General features: G+C 41.1%; 1 protein-coding gene across 1 annotated transcript; it reads left to right on the top strand.

Annotated features, from left to right (window-relative positions):
* The first annotated feature begins 592 nt into the window (after positions 1-592).
* On the top strand, positions 593-15,939 carry Il22ra2 (interleukin 22 receptor subunit alpha 2). The gene is made up of 6 exons (XM_051175303.1): positions 593-780; positions 3,530-3,639; positions 5,881-6,016; positions 8,094-8,272; positions 12,968-13,137; positions 14,142-15,939. Exons 1-6 carry the CDS (start codon positions 593-595, stop codon positions 14,289-14,291), a joined length of 933 nt encoding a protein of 310 aa, XP_051031260.1. The 3' UTR covers positions 14,292-15,939.
* Positions 15,940-24,247: the final 8,308 nt, after the last annotated feature.

Consider the following 24,247-nt stretch of genomic DNA (forward strand, 5'->3'; position numbering starts at 1 on the left):
GAAGCACTTGGGCAATCTTTCATAGTTATTTGACATATTTTATATATTACTTGCATGAATGTTATAGAATTATTTTCTATAGAATTCTAAAGTAATTCTAAAAATAATCCCTGCTTTTAAAGTGGGTCAGAGGGTGGAAGGGTGCTCAGTGGTTGAGAGAGCTTGCTGATCTTGTTACAGAGGACCAGGATTCAATTCTCAAACATCCACAATTCCAGTTCCAGGGAATCCAGCACCTGCTTCTGACCCCCATTGGCACCAGACACAGACATGGTATACAGACAGACAGACACACGTACAGGCAAAACATTCATACATGTAAAATCTAAAAGCCATTATAGAATGGGGCATGTGTGTAGTAAGTAGCACGAGTAAAAGCCTGTTCCAGTAGTTCAGAAAGAAAAGCAGGTCTCACTAGACCATGGCGGGTCAAGGCAACTTTCCCTGTGCAAGGAGGGAGGGAGGGAGCCTTGAGAAGTGTTGTACAGAAAGAGAATGCTTGAAAAGTGGGTGCCCACAGTTTCTGTTTTACAGGAATTACTGAAATCACTAAGATGGTAGAGATGCAACTCCTGGCTAGAAAGATTGCTGCATGGGTGTGGTGCAGGACATGGGTGACTCCCTGCGTTCAGATCCTCAACACCCATATAAAAAGCTAGGCATGACTGCACGTGCCTGCAACCCCAAAGTAGGAGGCACGAGGGTTCCTAGCTCTCACCAAGCAGCCAGCCTAGCTGAAAACAGTGAGCACCAGGTCCGGGAAAGGCTGCTTCTGAAAAGGTAAGCTGCAGAAGAGGAAGATAACCACAAGTCCAGTCCTGAATTCTGCCAGTGTCCTTAGCACTCTTACTACCAACTTCCTGTATTAGTTACTTTTTGTGTTTGTGTGACCAAATACCTGACAAGAAGCAATATAGGGAGAAATTGTTCTGGCTTACAGATTGAGGGGCTACATCCCATGGAAAGCTCAGTGGGAAGAAGAGAAAACCACTAGTCATAGCAGTTGGGAAGCAGAGTTAGGAGAAGTAGAGGGGGCAATTTAAAAACCTCAAGGTCCACCTCCCGGAACCTCCCACCTCCTAAGATCATACAACCTCCCCCTTCCAAAAAAAAAAAAAGGTGACACCAGCTGAGAACTATATAAACTGAAGACATGACACTCCAAGATACAGTTAAAGAGAAGGTTTTATTGTGCATATGTCTGGAAGAGTCCAGGTGAAGAGAGGACCAAGAAGGGGCCAAGAGAAACCTGGGAGAGCATAGCCCAAGACAGCAGGGTTAGAAGAAAGACACAGCTGTGGGGAGGGAAGGTCCCGAGCTGGGGACGCTTATGGAAGGAGGGAAGGTCCCGAGCTGGGGACGCTTATGGAAGGAGGGAAGGTCCCGAGCTGGGGACGCTTATGGAAGGAGGGAAGGTCCCCAGCTGGGGACGCTTATGGAAGGAGGGTAGGCTGAGCTGGGGAAGCTTAAGGAAGGAGGGTAGGCAGAAGGTAGCATGGACTCTGCAACAAATACTGTGACACTGCAGGGACTGGAGGCCAGCATGTGCCTTGGTATGCTAATAGTGACCACAGTGACCACAGGGAACTGGTTCTTTTGCTGAAGGGAAACCAGCTTTCCAAGTTCCTAAGGAATGCTTGCTTTTGTCTAACCACCAGAATGGGGGACTGAAATTCCCTTTGGGCTTGACAGGCACCAAGTGTTCAAACTCATGATCTGATAAGGAATAACGTAGTTGGAATAACGTAAAGCTTACCCTGGGCAATGATGGTAAGCAAAGTGGATAATGAGGACAGCTAGCTGAGAGGGAGAAGGGCTGCTATTTGGGGCGAGCAGATGGGAAGCCACTGTTGAGGCAATACTTAAGCAGGCACAAATTTTCAGGAATTCATTCAAGAATACATTCATGTTAAATGTCAAAAAGGCTGTGAAGTCTGGAGAGCTATAGGTAAAGTGGAGAATGTGCAGGAGATGAATTTAGAGGTAAGAGTCAACTCAGTGAGTGTAAGATTTTTGATTTTTATTCTGATTGAGATGGGACTGTTGGCATCTTCTGAGGGAACTGTTCTAATCTCATGTTTAAAAGGATCACTCCCCTTGGTGCACAGGACAGCAGTGAAGCAGCCTGCTCTTTCCAGTCTTGGCCAACATTCTGGCTTTCCTCTCCCACCCTGCTTCAAAACTAAAGTCCCAATGTCAACAGGAGATACTCATAAAGAAGATTGCATCGCCCTTTTTTTACTCATTATCAACAAAAGCCTAGGTTAGGTTTCAAACCCAGGACAAATGGCTGGCATGCCTATTTAACATATCAAAGTGGATCTGCCTGCCAGGTTCTCCCTGTAGGCCTCCAGGTCTTACCTGTTCCAGGGCCTTCCTGGCTGGCATACCCTGGCCCCTCCCCTGAACTCTCCATCCCAGAGGCTTGGGCTGTCCTTCCCTACATAATCCAACCATTTTGTTACCCACTCTCTAGGCCACTTTGGGCCTGCTGGCTGCTGCACCCGGTTCCCTACTGTCCCCTCTTCTTTTCCTCGCCCCTCTCCCCCCATGGCTCAGGATCGTGTCCACTTTGGACTCTTCCAGAAGTCCCTGCCTCTGGTTATGCTCTCTCATGTATCTGTAATAAACCTCCTCTATCATACCTAGCAGCAGTCATATCCTTTCTTCTTGTTTCTCTTTTTTCCATTCATATACAATGAAAAAGAAGTCAGGGCATTTCCTCTTTTCCCCTCAAGTCTCTTCGAAGTAGAAATAAATAAACAAATAAATAAATAAATAAAACTATGACTTTGTTGTGCTTATATGCATAATTTTTAATGCCTTTAAAAACATGGGAAATGTTTTGGTAGAGCAATATAAGGAAGCTTTGACAATGAGCAGATGAGCTGGCTTGATCTGGTTTCACAGGAACTACAAAGCAGATTTGATACAGCTCATACTGGTGGTCTTCCATGGTCACTGTCTTCAGGCATCATTTGGTTTGACTTTGATGATCGTCCTTGAGACTAATTGCTGGAAACTGTGGGGATGGAAATGGGAAAGGAGAGACATTCATTGAAAGGGACTCAAGGCCACCTTGGAGAAGAAAAAGCTAACAGTATATATAGCTTGGGGCTGTGTGGGGAGTCAGCGTCAAGCGGCCTGGGGCATAAATAACAGGGAGCCGAACTGAGAAGCTATCCAAAAAAAATTGCCTACAACTCTTTGAACAGCTGCCAGGGGCTGGGGCAGATACAACTGCCAAGCAAATTACTCTGACATCCTCCTGATCCCCAGAAACCATCCTGACTCCTAGAGCCAAATCCCCTCAAGATTCATTCAACTCACCTTGCATAATTCCTGTCCCACCCTGCTATCAAACTGGTGTGTGTGTGTGTGTGTGTGTGTGTGTGTGTGTGTGTGTGTGTTTATAAGAGATTTCTAATCTTTAGTGGTAAAATAATGTAACAACCTAAATTTCTTTTAAGGAAACATTTGCCATTGGTTGAGCCCACGGAAGTGACGGTCCATGTGTGGATTTTTACAGTTCCCTCTTCTTAGCAAGCTCCACACTGAAAGGAACATTGGTTGCAACCATGATGCCGAAATATTACTTTCTAGGCTTCCTCATCATGTCCTTCCTGATCAGTGCAACAGGTAAGTGCTTTATTACTTCTTTTTAATTGGCCAGCTGTGAGTCTGATCAAGACAAGATTAGGAATGGCTTGAATGATTTTCTGGACTCTGTAAGGTCACCAAATGGTCCCAGCAGACATGGGGGATAGTTGCTCTCTGCATCCTGACTGAGTAGCGCCACAGGTACCTGAGTTCAGGACAGAGAAGCCCCTTCATGGTAGAAAGCAGTTTCATAGTTTCAACCTCTCCCTCTCTATTCTTCTCTCTCTCTCTCTCTCTCTCTCTCTCTCTCTCTCTCTCTCATTAAGTTATTATGAGCACAAGACAGAATACCCTAAGCCACATAGTCAGAATCAAGATTTCACCTGCCATTTGTTACCTAAAGAAACAGGCATTTTACCTAATATCCAATACAAGACTTTTCTCATCTGTGGAATGAAGATTGGGGGTTGCTGTGGAGACTTAGAGTTAGTGTACAAGCTGAGTGCTTAGAGATGCCTCCCCCACTGAACAGAGACCAGAAGCAAATGGTGTTTGCAGAGGATTCTTCAAGAGCAGTTTATCAAGGCAAATTGCTCAGAAAGGCCCCTGGAGTCCCAAAGCCACAACAGATGGGGACTCTCACTTAAGTGGCTTAAGTAAGTGCCCACAACTTTGTAGTTGTTCTGTGAGTACATTAAAGGGAGCCCAGCCCCTATTTGACAGAAATATGGGAACCAGAGTAAGCTATTCCTCTTGTCCTTGATGGCAAGGACTCATTTGGCCAGAATTCAAGGGCTAGCAAAATGACCTTGCTTCCCTACTTTAGCACACATGTAACCTTGGGCATGATGTGTAACTTTGTTGTGCCTGTATCCATACATGCAAATGCTGTAATAATAGTTTCTTTCTTACATAGTTGTCTTGGGATAACTTGAAAAGAATGAGCATAGCTTCTTATTAATATTTCTATCTGTCCACTAATAAGAGTCAAGAAGGAAGAAATTGAAGGAGGCAAAGGCTTATTATTATTATTGTATCATTCTGCCTCCACCATCAGCTCCACTCACTCAGGGCTTTGCTTTTAGTTTTCAGTAGTAAGAAGCAGGCTGTTGAGTCAGCCTGGGAACAAAATGAGCTTTAACACCTGCTCCTGGGCAGATTCCTTCACTTCTACAAGGCTCTAGACCATAAGAGGAAGACTTCAGTGGTGTCTTTAGCATGGAGGATCTGGGCATGCTTAATGAGCAGATGACAGGAAGAGCCCCCCCCAGTGCTTTTTGCACTGTGAGTTGTTACTGAGGAGGAGGGGTGACAGTCAAGCTGTTAGAAAAATCCAAAACAAGTCCAAAGACAAAAGAGATAGGGGGCAAGGAGCCAACCATCTTCAGGTTAGCAAGCCAAGTCTGGGTGGGTCTTTAAGAAACTGTGCCTGCCATATCCTGATAATTTTTATGTGCTAAATAGGATTAAGCAGGTAGTGATTTGGGTGCACAAAATAAACTACAAGAATGAACCTTTTCCAAGTCCATGCACGGCAGGAGGCCTTCAGAGCATATACAAAAACAAAACAAACAAACAAAAAACACAAAACAATGTCAGGAGTAGCCAGTGGGTAAGAAAAAATACCCAAGGAAACCATCCTTTTCTCCTTTGCCAGAAACTTTGGGCCCTGAAGTAAATCTTGTTTTAGCTCTCTTGCCTCTGCAAGATTAAATGAAGGTAAATGTAGGTCATCCTTGTCATGTGATTTGAAGAAGAAACACAAATAATCCTGCCATGCAAAGTCTTGCCCTCTTCTGCCTGTGACTTTACACCCTCGCCAAAGCCCACAACAGGTCTTGGGTAATTCCCCCCACTAGTGTGGGTCAGTGAATCTGAACAACTCTACTTGAGTATTTGCAGCAAGTAGACAGGCAATGGGTCTTTTATCACAGTCATTACATCCCATCACTATTTGGGAATAAACTAGAGACTACATTCTTCCCATGAGTTTTAGTTCCTTTACCCACTGGGGAGTGCTGGGGGAGGGATGGATCATTACCTTTTATTTTCTAGTATAAAACACATCCTTTTGCAATTTTACCTTAGACTCAGGGTGTAGTTCAGTGTCAGAGAACTTAATCATCACACTGAAGAATCAAAAATGTTGATTTGTAACTCTGTCACCACTTCCTCAGAGTGACTCCCCAGGGGCTCCTGATGCAGAGAATATGAAAACATTCTGCTGCTCACAACAGTAGAGATCACAGTAATATCATGCTGTCCTTCTTGCCCCTTTAGAAACTCAGCCAGCCCATGGATCTCTGAAGCCTCAGAAGGTCCAGTTTCAATCCAGAAACTTCCACAACATTTTGCGCTGGCAGCCAGGAAGTTCCCTCACTGGCAACGACAGTGTCTACTTCGTGCAGTACAAAAAGTAAGTATATTCAGTTGGCAGAGAAGAATATAGAAATACATTCTGGAATGCAACAGAGTGTGAGGAGCTGAAGACCTTTGGGTTTTGCTGTTTTTGATTTTTTGAGGAGTTCTAGGAAGGTTGAGAAGAAGCAGGAGTGAGGATAGGTTGTCTGGTGACTCAAAGGTAAAATAATGTGTGCAGTCTTTCAAACAGATGCTTCAGCTCTAGGGAGTCCTTCAGCTTCACACATTCCCAGCAATGTGTCAATGAGTGTTGGCAGCCACTTGCTCAGCCCAGCGCAAACACTCAATTAAGACAAAGCTGCTGGTGGTTGAACTTGAGGCAAACATGGAAGTATAAGTCTGTGTGGGGGTAGATTTACTCCCTAGCAAATTCTTTGTAAGTATTAATGACGTCTGTGATCATGTACACACTAGGACATGCAGCAGCATGCTCTTCTCATCAGATATTCATGCTTGTTTTGCGGGATCAATGCCAAAACTCGGATGTAATCAACTCTGTTCCTTTGTCAACGCAGAGGGATAGTCCTGATTGGAGCGTGGCCGGTATCCAACTTATACATTCCATAGGGATTTTGAGACTCTCTTTCTCCTAGTTAGGGAACTTGGCTAAGAAAAAGGCAAGAGCAACTGTAGCTTAGCTGTCATGGGTCTAGAGTAGAAATTCAGGGAAACAGGTGAGATATGAGCCAGAATGACACCTCTTTTAATGTATTTGTTTATTAGAATAATGCCTCTTGACCCATAAATCCATCTGTGTCCCTTCAGTTGGAGGGGTTCCTTGCTCAGATTTTCCTATGAATTAGTTTCTAAAGAGAATATCCCAGAGGTTTTTCTTTAATTTCCCTCTATAAAATGTATTATCTTTTCAGTAAAAGTTTCTCAGTTTGGACCCAGCTGGAGAAGCTTGTGGTACGTAGGAAATAAGGACCTCACAGATAATATAAATGGCTCCAAGATGAGCCTGTCTATGGCCAAAGCAATAAGAGAATTTGAAACTGTCCTACCATGAAGTGAAGATTCAACTTGAGGCTCCACAGAACTTTAATCCCTAATTCTTTAAGTTTACATGAAATTCAGATCTCAGAGTATTTGGGACAATTCCCCTCCCTGTAGTAATTTCAACAGCACAAGGCATGTGTATAATTTTGAGAACTATTATTTGTTTGTGTGGTTCATAATTAATGACATCTCCACTTGTTTGAACAGAACAAACACAAAATCTTATAGCAAAGGAAATAGGCAAACTCAATCACAAATGTATTTTCCAACAAAGACAATGTGTCATCGATAAATGATGGTCCAAACTCATCAAATTGTGCTGCTTTGTGTTGTGGCTTCTGTTTTAATCCTGACACCGTGAAGACTATGTAGACTATGGAGTGTAGGGACCAGCAACATTGCTCATTATATGGATACAAAGTAAGTCCTTCAACCAGGGACCTTCCTTTCTCCTCCTTCACCTCCTGCTTGCCACATTCTATGGTCTGATTTGTGAGTGATAGAAAAGGAAGATGTTAGTCTTCCCTTTGGTTGTCACACTGCCCCATGGGCTCAGGTTTTTGTTTTGCTTCACCCCATTTCTGCCAGTCTTAAGTACCAGAGCTCCCTAAGGAACCCTCAGTGCAACTTCCACTCAATTGTCAATAAAGAGCAGAGCCATGTGTGTTCATTCAGTAAGCATCATTTAACAGGGCGTGTAGTAGCAACTTCTCAGAATCGGCCTTATAACCCAACAGCAAGCTGATGAGAAGCGGAAGGGGGAAGAATCATAAAGCTGAGGCCTCAGGAGATGTAAGGACATGGATGGAATACTTAAAATGGAAGCTGGTCCACACAACAGAAGAAGACACAGTGATACATAGAAAATGAAATAAACCCTTATGTTAGCGAGACAGAGGCTTCAAAGTTCAATTTATCGTTCAGCAAGCTGACGCCTTGGTTAACATGAAAGAACTTCTATACATTCTTGATAGCATAAGGTATCAACCTGTAGAAAGATGAATACACTGGGAAAACTGGAGTCCTCAGAAGGGAGAGAAGAAACTCCCATGTTTGTGTTTTCCTTTCTTTAGGTATGGACAGAGAGAATGGAAAAATAAGACGGACTGCTGGGGGACCACAGCGCTCTTTTGTGACCTGACCAATGAAACCTTAGACCTGTACGAGCCATACTATGGGAGGGTGATGACCGCCTGGGCCGGGAGCTACTCTGCCTGGAGCATGACACCCCGCTTCACCCCGTGGTGGGAAAGTGAGTTTAAGCCAGTCACTTACCTTTCCTTTTCTGCCTCTGAACAGCTTCTGGGTGCTTGGCCAGATCCTGTGCTGTGCTGAGTCCCACACTGTCATCTTGATGGAATCCTCAGAACTACACAGGCCACTCGCTTTCAGTCTGCTCTTTTGATAGCCCTGGAAATCTGGGGCACATGTTAGCCAAAGCTCTAGTACCCTGCTTATGCAGAAACCTTTCATCTATTAACCCCAACACACTCAGAAACAACAATTATTTCTCTCTTTATCCCAAAGCTTTGTCACTTCACATACCCTGTCCTTCTTATTTACAGTCTATGTAAACACTGATTGCCTTCACCAACATTTGTAATTTTTAAAAAATTTATTTATTTATTTTATGTATGAGTGATTTAGCTGCATGTAAAACTTTTTATGCCAGAAGAGAGTGTCTGATCCTACTACAGATGGTTGTGAGCCACCGTGTGATTGGTGGGAATAGAACTCAGGACCTCTAGAAGAGAAGTCAGTGCTCTTGACTATTGAACTTTCTCTCTAGCCCCATAAAAAGATTCTTAGTTCTAAGTACTAATACTGTAAGTCCAGCAGACTGATAGCTAACCTTGCTACCAGTATTTGTGAGATCATGTCTCAAGACATGAACTTTCTTCTGACTAACATCTGTCTGATGTTTCCTGGTCTGAGGAGTTTAGGGGCTCATTTGTCTACTTCTTCTAAGTGATGCAATGTCCAGTTAGATTTAAATTTAGTGACTTGGGTTCAAAAGGCTAGATACAATAGAATTCAGGAGAAAGGCTATTTATTATCTCGAGTTTTTTTATTTAGGAGATGAGCAGAAGAAATTAACAAACCAACTTTCCCCCCAACATCTTTTCTGGGCATAACTTGAAACTCGAGAACAAGACACTCCATAGACAGTTCACTAACTGAGGTAAAGGAGGAGTCTGAATGACTGAGCTGGTTTGTAACATTGGGTCATTTATTATATTTAAGCCTAGAAATGGGATCAAGTTCAAATATTTATCAAAGACTGACCCATCAGATAAGAACAGCCAAAGATACTGGGTCAGAACAGTAGAGGCTTTGGCTGTCCTACTTATGTAAGGATGGCATCAAGTTAACAAGGCTTAGGTTTTCTCTATAGGACCCCTTCTCACAAAAGAAAAGCCTTGAGAGGCCTGTTCAAAGCTCTCCAGGCAGAAGAGAAACCCAGTATCTAAAAGAGTTAAGATGGACCACCTGGAGCCCTTGGGAGAAGTCCCACCCCCTCCTCTGCCTGATTGCTTCCATCTTGGCCCTCTTCTCCCCCAACTTCAGAGGGTGTGCAAACATCCTGTTTTGAAAAACAGGTTTCTAGGATCTGAGGACAGTATGTTCCTAGAGCCTGTTGTGCCAGCTAATGAGCCACCTGTATGCATTGGCACTCCCAAGACCAGCTCTGAGAAGCATCTCGTCACAGTTCACTGAGACCTATCTAGAAACAAAGTACTTAATAAGGAAGATGGTTATGTTAACATTGTCATCCAGTGCTTGGTAAGACCTCAGCTATGCGATACTAGGATCATGTGGACTTTGGAAATGGCTTACAGCCGGATGAAGGAGGACAAGAACATCCCAGGCCAAGGGAAAGGCAATTGCAAAGGCCCTCGTCCAAGAGGAAGCAGAACATCTGTTAGGGACTGAAAAGCAGCTGGCACAGTGTACCCAGACATGCAGTGGCACAGACTGGAAAGGGAGCTAGTTGTGAGAATTTTCTCCTAAGGCATTATGACTTCATCCAGAAAAAGAAATGTATTTTAAAACTTGTGTTTTGTGACACTGGGAATTAAACCCAATATAGTGTATAGCATGATACGCACTAGAGCACCAAGCAGTACCCAAGCCTCACAAGATGTAATTTTGATTGGATCATTAGATTTCCCAGGAGACTGCATTATCAGGCTTGTGTTTGTAAAGATCAGTTGGGCTATGTTGGTGGAAACAGATTATGAAGAGTACATACAACATGCAGCAGGAAGAGGAAGTGATAGGCTACAGGATATGAACTGTGGCTTGAATAAGGATCATGCAAAGGACTATAGAAAATATAACACTGGATGGACATGGTGATAGATTGGATATACTGAGAGGGAAGAACATGTCTATCTCTGGTACAGCTACTTAGCTGGACCAGAGATTATTTTTTTGATATAATTTCATGGGAAAGGAGCAGTTTTGTGGCAAGCTGGGTAATTAAGAATGTGAGTTCAATTTTAATTATGTTGAATTGAAGATGCATCACCCACATGAAATAGCTGTACAGATCCAGTACTCAAAGCTCAGGACAACTTCTGTTAAAGACAAAAATCTGTGAGTCATTTGCAAATACTAAAATGAACATTGATAAATTTAAATAGGAAAAGTGTACTAAGTGACAGGTACTGTTTTGTGAGACTAGGCATTAAGGGTGTTTCACCAAAAGATAACCCAGCAGGAAGAACTTCAGACTTGTATCAAATAGCCAAAGAGACAGGAAGAGAGAGATTGACAATCTGGTGTGTTCACAAACACCACAGGGAGACAATATTTCCAGGCCAGGAGTGTCAGGGCTGGGGATCTAGCTCAAGTAGACCATGGAATCCTTGCTTTCAATTCCTGCACAGTAAATGCGAGAAGAAAAGAGAGTTGTAGAGAGTCTTAGTAATGTCAACAGGTGTTTCTAAGTCTGTGCACACTCCCACAGAAGGTTAAGAACACTGGTGTTTAAAATTAGCAATAGTGGTAAACAATAAGAATCCAAGATGATGAATTAAGACATTCAAAAAACAGGCCCTGGACGCTCACAATCGTGAGGCTATTTCTGTAATCATTGCTTGGGCCACAAGAGACAAACACTGTATAAATATTCTAGTGTGGAAAAAATACACAATAGTATTTTATAAGCACAGTGTCACACTAAAGAAAGGGTATTTGGAGATGCCAAAGGTGATAATAATGTTAATTTTTTGTCTAGGAAAAATTAAACATATATTATATGATAATGTTCCACAAAACTAAACAGGACTTTTCTCCACATATACACAAAATGGCAAGGGGTCTCTCTGTTAAGGTTAAAACCCTTTTTATTTTAGTCAGAAAAGAGGAGATGATGGGAGATGCCATTCTGTAAATATGTTTCTTGTATCGGTTAATGAATAAAGCACTGTTGGCCAATAGGAAGGTAAGAGAGGCAGGACTAGGAGACAGGGAGGAGAGAGGAGGAAGTAGGGTGGAGTTTTCAAGATGTAGGACTAACAGGGTAAAACTCTAGGCCCTCTCTTCAGTAAGATTAGACCATGTAAATATACTTATATTGGTAAAAATGGGTTAACATTTAAAACAGACCTAGTCAATTAAAAAACGCTAGTAAACGGTCAACAGCTTTATATCTAATACAGCATCTCTGTGTGTTATTTGGGGCTGGCATGGTTCTGGAACCAGGCTGGCAGGAAAACCTACTCATAACACTCTAGTCAGGAGAATTTGGAGCATGAAATATACAAGCAAGATTAAATTCCTAATCTCTTAAAGCCTAAACCCAGGGAAAAGCCTTCCTCTGCAAATAATCAGATAAAAATTCAAGATGTTTGAAAGTGGTCACAAAATATGCAGCCAGAGTGGAGGGGGCATGTATTAAAAACTTAGCTCTTGCCAGGTGGTAATGGCCCACACCTTTAGTCCCAGCATTCGGGAGGCAAAGCAGGCAGATCTCAGTGAGTTCAAGACCAGCCTAGTCTACAAGAGCTAGTTCCAGGACAGCCTCCAAAGCCACAGAGAAACCCTGTCTTGGAAAAAAAAAAAATCAAACAAAGCAAAATCTTAGCTCTACCAAACACTTAGAAGTTTAAATAGAGCTTACAAAATATAAGAATCTCTGAAACAAAAATTGTGTATACAATTTCCAGTCACTTACAATAGAAGAATAAACTCACAGACTGGAAACAGGTCTGAAAAAAAAAATCCAATATGTCATCCTGAAGAAAAATTTAAAAATAAGAGAAGCTAATATATATGGCAATAAGAATAAGGAAATTTAGCAGGTACTGAATCAAAATTACTGAACAAAAATTACATACAGAGCTCTATATCTATGTGGGTAGGGCATGTGTCTATCTATCTGTCTATCTATGATAACTTTCAAGAATTATAAAAGATGTGAGTCTACAAAGTAGAAATTACAAAGAATTCCAAGCAAGAAAGTCCCCACTTCAAAAATTTAGTGAATCTAAATCAGTTAAAATAACAATGTTATCCTCTTTCTTTATTAATAATAACCTATGTATTAGCAACAAAATGCATGAACCAAAAATTTTCTTCTTACCTAGCCATTCCCATAATATACAACATAATCCTATTGAGTTAATTTATTAGATTCAAGTCTTCAAATGGTTTTAAAGCTTCTTTGAAATTGGATAATAGCTTTCTTGTTCCAAGATCTTACTCTATGAAATGTTTATACTTAATTTTCTAATGAAATCATAATGTAAGCAAAATGATTGGCAGATGTTCTCTCAATATTGAAACAGAATTTTACCAGTCTTTTGCAAATAGAAGGAAAACTATCTTCGTAATGACTTTTGACAATTTCTGAACACATGATTTTTCATGATGCACAGTGTCAATTTATAACATTTAACTGTTTTGAATGCCTTATCAAAATTGCTTATTCCTTCTCCAGCCAAGCTAGACCCTCCAGTTGTGACTACAATCCAAGTTAATGCATCATTGCTGGTGCTTCTCCGTGCCCCAGAACTGCCATATAGAAACCAAAATGGAAAAAACACATCTATGGAAAATTACTATGACTTAGTATACCGAGTTTTCTTAATTGATGATTCACTAGAAAAGGTGAGTTCAGATGAATAGATGTCTGTGTCTTTTGTTTCCTTAACTAACATTTTGATCATATCCCATGACCTGTCTCTTTGATGTATGTCTCCAGATATTTCCCTGTCTTTTTATTCTTTCATCTTCGCTGAGAAGCAATCAGTGCCTGTATCAGCATCAGGATTCATGTGTGCTTGCATTCCTGTGTGTGGTGTGTATGTAGTATACGTGTAACCTTTCAGATACTCAGCTAGCTTCCTTAGATGCTCTCACATATCTGAAAGTTAACATTTCATTTCATTTGTCTGTTATTGTTTATCTCTGTTAGTTTTACCCTCCCTATTTATTTCAGGAGCTTTTGAACCACGGTCTTCTGGGGTTTGTTTGTTTGTTTGTTGTTTGTTTGTTTGTGTTGTTTGACATCCCTGTTAACAGTCCCCCCCCCCCCGCCAGTCCTTGCTCCTGTCCCCACTCCCTCTCTTGCAGTGGTAGTTTATATTAGAAAGTCCATTACCAGTACCTTTATTTAGGTTCTATGGTGAACAGAATATCCCTTTTCTGTATCCATCTAACTCAGGGCTCATTTAGTTGGAAGGAAGAAAAACAATACTCAAACTGGTTCAAATACAAAAGTGGGTTAGCTCAGCAGGAGACAAGAAGCCATCCATGACAGGCAGAAACAGGAAAAAGAAGTGAGGTCTGCCCTCTTCTTCTCTGTCTTGACTCTCTTTCCTCATCCCCCCCCCTTCCCTCCCTCCCTTGGGCCAGCTTTACCTCCTTCATCACCCCTGCGAGTCCATGCCATTTCCTCACTCAGAGCCCACATGCTTGGAAATGAGGGAGCCATGACTCCCTCCATCCTTAGCCTTGAGTATCTTTACCTGGTTATGGCCCAGAGCTTTGGGGAAGAAGGCTTTATGTGAAGATCTACAGTAATCACATGCAACTCACTGATTTTAACAAAGAAAAAGCAAATCAATGACTCACTAGAAACCATTTATCATGTGATTTCTCCCCTTGTGTAGGAGCAAAAGGCCTATGAAGGGACTCAGAGAACTGTTCAAATAAAAAGTCTGACACCTCGTTCTGGTTACTGCCTAGTGGCTGAAATATATCAGCCCATGTTAGGCAGAAAAAGCCCGAGAAGTGAGCAGAGATGTGTTCAGATTCCATGAGCTGGTCTGAGGCACCCTGCAGTGTGGAAACCAAAGGCGCACTGAGGATGGGATTGCTTCTGCCTGCAACAGCTTGCTGACCTTCTGTTTCTGTTTTCTTAGAGCAATGTCTACCAACACCTTCCAAGGGTTTCTTGTCAATACTTCCTTTTCTGTTTCAGTTATAAAGTAAATTTTAACAGATTCAAAATTAGAATTTAAAGAAGATATAAACAATAAAGAGAGTGTGATGGCACCTGTCTTTAATCCCAGCTTGGAGAGGCAGAGGCAGGCAGACCCCGGCTTTGAGACCAGCCTGGTCTACACAGAGACTTCCAGTCTAACCAGGGCTACATAAGGAGACCCTGCCTCAATAAAATAAGATGTTAAGATAAATATCTTCTATAAAACAGAGAAGCTTGTTTCTGAATATAACAACCTAACAATAATCTTTTTTTCTGTTAAAATTGCAAAATAAAAATCAAGGAATAACAGGCATTTAATAAAACGTTACAATAATTTTAAAGCATTGTAAACAATCCTGCATCAATATTTTTTGCTTTTGCCACAGATACACTGATTTAATATTTTATGTGAATGAATATATTTCTGTACATTTCTATTTTTATTTCTTACAAGATATTTCTACATAGCGAACCAACATTTTATAAATAATCTTTCATGGCTCCGAATTAATCTCCAATTAAGATTTTCAACAATAACATTAGATATTGACAGAAATCTCCACAATACAATTTCCCCTCACACATAATCTTAGTAAGATTATGCTTTCTGGTTTTGTTTTTAATATTGCCTTAGAATATACCTGCATTGTCAAAATGAAGCATATATTTATCAGCATCAAGGACAGGAGAAACATAGAGACCACACTGATAACTCAGCCATTCAAGCAAAGGGGTCCCTTTCTGTTAGAATGACCGTTTGGTCGAGGACAGTTGGAGTCCACATAGGAAACTTGGCTTGAAGCTAAAGGCACATGGTGGATGCTTAAGTTGTGTCTGAGATTATAAAAAAAAGCCAAAACCCCTGCGAACTCTAGTGCCTCTCCTGAGCAAAGATCAGGTGGCCCAGGCCTCGGAAAGTGACCAACCAGCTTTGCCTGGGTTAAATCTTTCTGTAGCTCACTGAACTTATCTGCTAGCAAAAAGACATGTATGAGAGAACATTTGCAATCATCATGAAAGATGCTCCGAAATATAACATCCAAAAATCCAATCAATATCTGAAGTGTTGGCCCTACTGCCCTGTATGCTCAGAAAACATTGATTTTTTTTTACTCCTATTTTTCAATTATTCAATTTTTATTTCTTTTTGTGGTTTAGTAGCTTTTTTTTTTTTTATGCTCTTGTACTTTGGGAGGGTGACGAGAAGGATGAGCCCATGATTGTGGCCAGGAGCATGTACATGGTGGCATAATTTAGGTTGTGAACTCAGTCATCTAAAGCCTCATGTCACAAAAAGTAATTGTTGGCACATGAATGCTGCCAGATAACGTAGTGTTTTTCTTTGCTTTTGTTTTGCTTTGAGTTTGCCTTCATACCTGAGCACAGCTATGTTTACATGAGTATGAAATGCTTTGAGAATCATTACAATTTCCACATTCTTGATTATGTTAAGAACAAATTGTCACATTAATTCAATAAATATTACTTTGCACATTGAAGTACTTGTTATTTGCTGTGTGTCTGTCTGATGAAATCCTCCTTGGTTATCTTGGGTTTACAGAAATTACAGCTAGAAAGGAGCTCTATGAGCAAGCCTCCAGGCACTCACAGGGCATGTTCTGCCATCATTGTATTGTTCAACTGACAATATGAAAATATGTATTTGTAGCAGCATATCTTCCATCCTGCATCTGAAACCTTCTCTATGTAATTGGTTTAGACATTTGTCCTCTTTTCATGCCCACATCACATCTTAGCAAGAAGCTCAGGATCCTGGATGGCATCCCCAGAGTCTAGCTCACCTGCTATCTCCTTTCCCTATACCTGTTTGTTATCTTCTTAGAGGGACCATCCCACCTCCATCCCTGACATACACTTGGATAGGACAGTCAGGGTTTTTTGAAAACATTTAATACTGGGAGTCAGGGAGAGAGTACATTGTCACTGCAGGAATTGTGTGTTGTTGGGATCAGATGAGCCCGAAACTGCCAAGGGCAATTGTTCCAGAAGGTGGAGAAAGTCTGAAAGAGAATGCAGTCCCCAAAGACATCAGAGCAGACAGGGGAGAGGGGATCTCTGATAATATATATATAATCCAGCTGAGATGCGGGCCCTTTGGGCTCTAAGTGAACAAATAAAACCCTTTCCCCCTACTTTAACTGCACTTGAATTTCTGTCATTTTCAACCAGAAGATCCGTGAATGAGAGAACAACACAAATGTGTGTGCTATCGATCATGTTCTAGGTTTACCAAAGTAACCTTTGTCCATTGTTCTTTGTACTTCACATTGTCAGAAGACCATGCTGGCAGGCTTTCTTTCTGTAGCTGGTACATTGGAAAGCCCCACAGGAGTTTGTGTTTATTCTGGTCGGGGCTCCAACCAAGGCTTGTGTTTTCAGGAAGATCTCCTTTGGTTATATCACTTGGTCCAAATTTCAGTTTACTTGGCTCTAAGTACAAGCAAGACTTTGTTTCTACTCATGAGAACAAAAAGTCAAGGGCCTGTGTGACAGTCTCCAGAAGTCACAAGGCTATGTAAATACTATCTAAAGACCAAAAGCTCTCCTTTGCTCTGTGACTATAATATACTTCGGGAGCAAAATGTCTTTTACTTTTAAATTAAGAAAGTCTTTCTCTATAAAAGCCCAGGTTTAGCTTCAAATTTATGATCTTCTTTCCTCGGCCTTCCTTGGACTAATATTGCAGGCATAAGCAAACATGCCTGACTCAAAGCCCTTTTTCTCAATATTCGAAATTTAGACAAGAAATTATTTTTTGACATTATAATACATGGCCAGGGCAGGTTAGCAAAGAAACTTTTGTGGATTTCATCTATAATGTCCTCAGGGTTTGGTCAAATACATACGTTGCATGTTGTCTCTCTATGTTGTGTCTGTCTGTCTGTCTCTGTCTGCCTGTCTGTATGTCTCTCTATGGCTTTCTCTCTATCTCTCTCAGCAGTCTCGTCTGATGCTGTCATCTCTACCGTTTTAAGAAGCAGCTGTCAGACCCCATCAGATAAATCTCTTTGTGCAACTGATGGTGGTTATTGCAGACACAATTCATCAAAGTGCAGATACCAAATGGCTGTGGGGTGCTCAGCCACAAGTGGCACAACTATATCACACCTCCTCCCCAAGGTTCAGTGACTGTCTAGGAAGAAAGGGTAGAGAGTTTGTAGGAGTCAGAGGTCAAGGAGGACCAGGTTAAAACAGTGTCTTCTGGATAGGACAGGCCCACTGTGCTCATGAACGCACAACAACTGTGGTAGTCTGTACACGATGAGTACAAGATCAAGCCAGCCAACAGTCCAGCATGGAGCACAAAGCTGTTCCTGAGCCCCAACACCTGTGGGGTATAGAGGGATGATGGCTTCTGAGGGAGAGGGAGCCAATTTTCTTTAAAGATTTAACTCTTAGTAAATTGACCATGCTTCCATGGATAGCATAAAAAACCAGAATTGATGTTATTAAAATTATTACAAAGAGGAATCAAGGTTGAGGGGTAGATCTGTGAGGAGTTAGAGGAGTTGGGAGGGAATATAGTGAAAATACATTGTACGGAATTCTCAGAGAATTAACAAAACATTTACTGTATTTTATTTTATTTTTGGTTTTTCAAGATAGTATTTCTCTGTGCAACAACCATAGCTGTCCTGAAACCCACTTTGTAAACCAGGCCGGCCTTGAACTCACAGAGATCCTCCTGCCTCTGCCTCCCCAATACTGGGATTAAAGGCTCATGCCACCTTACCTGTCTCAAAACATTTTTTTAAGAAATAAAATGACAATTACATTTTCTTTATTCCTTTTTTTCTGTTGGGGGACGTCTAGGATGGTTCCAATTTTTGGCTCTTATGAGTAGAGCAGCAATGATTTTGGTTGAGCAAGTGTCTCTGTGGTAGGATGAAACATCCTTTGGGTACATGGCCAAGGGTGGTATAGCTGGATCTTGAGGTAGATCAATTCCCATGTTCCCAAGGAATTACGCTTTGATTTCCACAGTTGAGTTTTCATACCCAACAGCAATGGATGAGTATCCCCCTTATCCACATCATTTGTTTCATTATCTTGGGCATTCTGACTGGTGAAGTTTAACTCTTAAAGAAGTCTTGATTTCCACTTCCCTGATGATGAAGAATTTTGAATATTTAAGTTTCTCAGTCATTTGAGTTTCATCTTTGGAGGATTCTCTATTTAGATCTGTACCCTACTTTACCTTGGGTTATTTGTTTTCTTGACATATAGGGTTTTTTTTTTTAAAGTTCCTTACATATTTTGGATATTAACCTCTACCAGATGTGTATTTAGTAAAAGCCTTTTCCCATTCTGTAGGCTGACACTTTGTCTGAAGGACAGTATCCTTGCTATATAGAAACTTTAAGTTTCATGAGGTCACATTCTTTATTGTTGATCTTAGTGCCTGTGCTAATGGTGTCTATTCAGAAGAAATCTTTTCCTGTGTCAATGAATTCAAGTCTGTTCCCTGCTTTTTCTCTTATCCGGTTTAGTATATCTGGTTTTATGTTGAGGTTTTTGATCTAGGTTTAGTATATCTTGTTTTATGTTGTGATGTCTTTGATCTAGGCTATCATCTGTGGTCTCTTAGAGTCTATAGAACATCTGTCCCGGTCCTTCTAGCTTTTGTAGCCTCCATAAGAAGTCAGGTGTCATTCTAATATGTTTGTCTTTAAATATTACTTGGTCTTTTCCCTTGCAGTTCTTAACATTCTTTGTTCTGTACATGTACTGTTTTGAGTATTATGTGCCAAAGGGAATTTCTTCTCTGGTCTAGTCTATAGCTTTGTGTGTTCCTTTTGCCTTGATAGACATCTCCTTCTTTAAGTCAGGAAATTTTCTTCTGTGATTTTGTTGCAAATATTTTCTATGCCTTTGACCCAGGTTTCTTCTTCCCCTATTCCTGTTGTTGTTAGATTTGGTCTTGTCACAGTATCCCAGATTTTGTGTATGCTTTGTGCCAAGATTTCTTTAGATTTAACATCTTTGACTGAGATATCCATTTCTTTCTATTGTTGTCTTCAGGGCCTAAGATTCTCTCTTCCATATCTTGTATCCTGTTGGTGAGGCTTGCCTCTGAGGTTTTTCATTTCAAGTTAGGGATTTTCTTTATTGGTTCTATTTTCACTTTCAAGTCTTCAATTGTTTTATTCATTTCCTTCCACGATTTCTTTGCATTTTCATAGATTTCTTTCAGGGATTCGTTCATTTCCTCTTTAAGGACTTCTATAGTATTCGTAAGGTCTATTTTAAGGTCTTTTTCTTGTGCTTCAGCTATCTTGTGATTCTCAGGGCCCACTGTGCAGTGGTTGCTGGGCTGTAGTGGAGTCTGGCTGTCGTTGATTTTGTTTTTATTTTGGTATCTAGGCATCTGGGTTTTTGAGGATTGTAATTCTAGGTGCTGATATCTGGTCTTGTCTTTGTTGGGTGGATGTTTTTTTTTTTTTTTCTGTTTGCCCTCTCTGGTTCTTAGGAGAGTGTACCCTGGTAGAGAAATTTCTTCTTGGATCCTGACAGTTGTGGCCACTGAGAGTCCCAGGTAAAAATGTGTTTCTAGGTGTAGGGTGTTGACACTTAGGAATAGCGATGTGAGGAGGTAGGGGTGTTGAGTAAGGTCCACAGGAGGGAGGAAAGCAGGCTGCTTCTCCAGCATCTGCTTAGTCCCTGGGTATTGGAGCAGTGGGTAAGGAGAGGCCAGGCAGGAGGTCTACTACAGAGCTGAGGATGAGACTTGGGGATTGAACTTGGAATGGATAGAGAAGATCTGCATTGGGCCTATCTGCAGGAGTAGCACGTAGATTCGCAGAGATTGCCTGGGGGACTGGAATTGAGCAAGGAGCTGGGGAGGGAGGTTAGGAGCAAGAATATCTGTGTCATCTCTGAAGATGGAGACAGGAGGTGAAGGGAGACTGCAGCAGGCTCTCTAGTGCAGAAATAGAGATGAGACTGGGGTTGGATTTGGAGAACAGGAGCAATATGTAAAGATCTGCAGTTAGTCTACCTGCTTCTCTACCAATGATATTCTGCAGACTTTCAAGTCACACAAAAAGAATGATATATATTGGGGTTTTGTTGTTGCTTTGTTTTGTTGTTTTTTGAGACAGGGTTACTTTAGAAGCTGTCCTTGAACCAGGCTTGTTTTGAACTCACAGAGATCTGCCTGCTTCTGCCTCCCAAGCCCTGAGATTAAAAGTGTGTGTCACCACTGCCTGGCCTGATGTATATTTTTTTTAAAATTTTAAAATTTGAGAGTGCATTTGCTGAGGTTGCAGAGTAAGACATTTGGTTCAATGACTTGTCTTGTTTTTAGCATCCAAGTATATGAAGCATGGGCATTATTAGCTTGTTCGCTTGTATCACTTCTTATGAATGTTGACAAGTGTGCTGTCATGCTCCATGATGGCACTGATTCCCCTCTACAACACATATCTGAGAGGAAATGGAATGAGATTTCTTTCATTCTCTTGCATTGCTCAAGTAGCTCTACAGTGTAAGGAATGCAGCCTAGTTCTGCCAGGCATCTCTCTCCAAGTGGAGGGCCAAAAAGGCCTTTGACCCTAACACTACTTAGTCTGTCTGTGTCTACAAAGGGAAAAAACCTTGAAAGAATTCACAGACATTGTGCTTCTCCTTCCACCAAGCTATCTGAGGGGAATTCCAAGAGAAAGCATGTAGCATGGCAGAACGCAGGTGTCCCACTTCCTCATGGGGACTCCACTGCTAGAAGTCATCAGCTTGTCAAACCACTATAGAGAAGCATCTGGTGAGAGCTCTTGGGAGAGTCTAGAATTCGGGATTCATGGGAGAAATTGGTGCTGTCTCTGGATTTGTGAATGTGTGACTTACACATGCAGATGACAAGCTTTTGGAAAACTATGAACTCTGAAACCAGCCCAGATGACTCAAGATGGAAGCAGGAAGGAATAACGGTGTTCTCATGAGACCATGGGACCTGGGTTCCAGCTGTCTTGAAGGAAACCTAGCACTGGGGCTGATGAAACCAGAGAAATGCAGTCATCTTCTAAGGGCTGGTACTTGCAGTGTGATTCTAAGAAGGCTGACTCTTCAAGTCCTTGCTCCTAGGTCTTCACACTCCCACAGTACCCTTCCTTATTAAACAAAATCTATTCACTTAGCAGGGAGTATGCCACATAGAGATTGGGTCATAACAAGATAGTATGTATATTTATCCTGTATTTGTCGACATTATGTATTGATCTCTGAGATCTCTGAGGTCAGCACACACTTCTTGCAGCACACACTTCCACCAAGCTATCTGAGGGAACCAGGGAATGAATCTAGCACAATTGGGAGACCATCACGCCAGCCTTTACTTCTTCACATACGCTGAACATGCCCTAGGTGTACCGCATCATGAACAAAGGTATGCTGAACGCCACGAGCTAATAAACTGAGCCCCACCCCTCAATAACTCCTTGAACAACCCCGTGCTTCTAGTTAAATCCTCTAGCCTCTATTAATACCTAAGATAACTGTATCCTAATCTAACAGCTGGCCTCTAACATCATGAGAGACTGTGGTCCCAAACCCCCCCCAGCTAATTGATCCAAATGTTTCATTCCTGGCAACACAAGGAAATGAATGCTTATTGTCTTCAGTGGCTAAATGTTGAGGTCATTTGCTGTGTAGCAGTAGAAATACAATCAGCTGTGTGGGGTGGATAACCTCTGAAGATGAAGAAGAAATCACCCAACTGTGCCTTACAAATGGCTTTGGATGCCTGCCAGAAGGCCATACATTACAGTTAACAAGAGGATAAACAGCACCAACTCAGCTAAAAGAAGCTTTGGTTTTTCAGTAAACGTGGTCCAAGACTTAATCTGGAGAAGCCTAGAAGGACATAAGAAAATCTAGGAGGTAAGAGGAAAGACAAAGGAAAAGAAAATTATTCCAGCACTTTTTCTTTTTTCTTTCTCTCTTTCTTTGTTTTTTTTTTTTGTTTGTTTGTTTGTTTTGTTTTTGTTTTGTTTTGAGGCATTGTCTCATGTTTTCCAGGCTGGCCTTCAATTCCCTAGAATGGCCTTGAATTTCTGACTCTCTAGCCACAACCTCCTGAGTGCTGGGATTATAGGTAGATACCACCAAGCCCTGAGTTTTGCAATGTTTAGGGTGGAACCTAAGGTTTCAAACACTCTATCAACTGAACTACATTCCCAGCCCAGAAACTAAGGCCTCTTTACTGCTGTAGGTACTTATACCACTGTTCAGTCCAGAGTCGGGAAGGAAATAAGGTAAACAGAAGAAAATTTTATTCCAATGGTGTTGTGGTTGTCATTTAGATTTATCTGGAGGATTTTGTTATTGATATATATATATACATATATATATGTGTGTGTGTGTGTGTGTATGTATGTATGTATATGTATGTATATATATGTATATATATGTATATATACATATATATAAATCCTCCACAAAACTTGTCATCATAACCATTTTAGGTACAATGTACATACACACTGCTATGCCACTATTGCCTCCTCCCGTTTCTCAATCTTTCTCACATACTCTGAAATTCTAGCCCTACAGGACAGAAACATCACTTCCACTAAGCTTCTTTGGCCACCATTACTGGGATTTCTGAGGTTAGCTACCTCAGATCCTTTACCGTAGCAGATTTGCTCAATACGTGTGTGTCCTTCTTTAGCTGCCCCCCCTTTTTTTTCTAGCTTAGTGTAATGTGTTCTCATTGCTCATCTCCATTTTAAAAGCATATGGACTTTTTAAGAGTGGAAAATTATCTATTGTATAGTCATGCTAGCCCCCAAATAATTAGCTCTTCTCATGAGCCAAAGGTCCTTTAGAAATGAACTGAGTCTGTGGTTCCCTTGATATTCAGACAGGGCCATGGCCAGGGTATCACCTTCTGTGGTCTCTGTATTCAGAGCACAGAAATCTTAAAGAGCGTGTCTTCCTTTTCTGAATAATAATGATAACATTTCTAGAAAAAAAGATGTCAGTTTCATAATGCAAAGTGCATACACACCTGCTTAATAAAACTTAGTTCCTTAAAACCATTGACATTAAAAGTGCCATTAAAGGAAAATACCAGTTTCACTCTTTCACCATGCTAAGCATAGAAAACTGTTCCATACATTTTGTTGTTGTTGTTTGTTTTTATATAATTCAATTCTTTTTTTACACTTCATAGAGGGATTTTACATTCTAATCCAAGCATAAGAAGGTTCTAGCCTGGTAATGTAACATAAAGAGATTTTCCTTTACAGTTAGAAAACTAAATCATATAAACAGGGAGGGAGACTTTCACTTATTATAGTATTTGCTAAAATTTAGAGAGGTAATCAAACATATCTCCTGAAAAGCAAAGAGAGAAAACAATGTAGAAAACGAACCGAACCCTGGCTCCAATGGCTTGTGTAGTGTGTGTATGGCATCAACTACAGGCCTTGTTTCCTCTCAGTGAGCTGGAGAAAAGGTGGGGGGGGGGAGACACAAACAAAGGAAGCCTTTGAGGAGGATCCAACAAAGTCAAGTAACACCAAAGCAGAGGAGGGTAATTAGTTCATTCTTCAACTTTGAGAACAATGCCAAAATAAAACCTTTAGGGCCATAACTTTTTACTCTCGGTTCCCGAGAAGTTTTGACATAGCTTTGTTCTTAGGGACATTCTATCAGAAATAGGGACCAGACTGTCTGAAAAGTGTAATGCTTCTAAAATGGTGCTTCTAACGTTTGTCTATATTCACAAAGCTTTGCAGGTGTCAGTTGTTTTTTGAAGAGAATTCTTTTATT

The sequence above is a fragment of the Phodopus roborovskii genome, unplaced genomic scaffold (assembly GCF_943737965.1).
Source record: "Phodopus roborovskii unplaced genomic scaffold, PHOROB, whole genome shotgun sequence".
Lineage (NCBI taxonomy): Eukaryota > Metazoa > Chordata > Mammalia > Rodentia > Cricetidae > Phodopus > Phodopus roborovskii.

What these genes read in the sequence shown, in the direction of transcription:
- Il22ra2 (XM_051175303.1), top strand. Translation starts at nt 593, where the DNA reads ATGGGTGTGGTGCAGGACATGGGTGACTCCCTGCGTTCAGATCCTCAA. An exon ending in CTTCCTGATCAGTGCAACAG is followed by an intron (nt 3,640 to 5,880) that starts GTAAGTGCTTTA and finishes TTGCCCCTTTAG; the next exon opens with AAACTCAGCCAGCCCATGGA. An exon ending in TACTTCGTGCAGTACAAAAA is followed by an intron (nt 6,017 to 8,093) that starts GTAAGTATATTC and finishes TCCTTTCTTTAG; the next exon opens with GTATGGACAGAGAGAATGGA.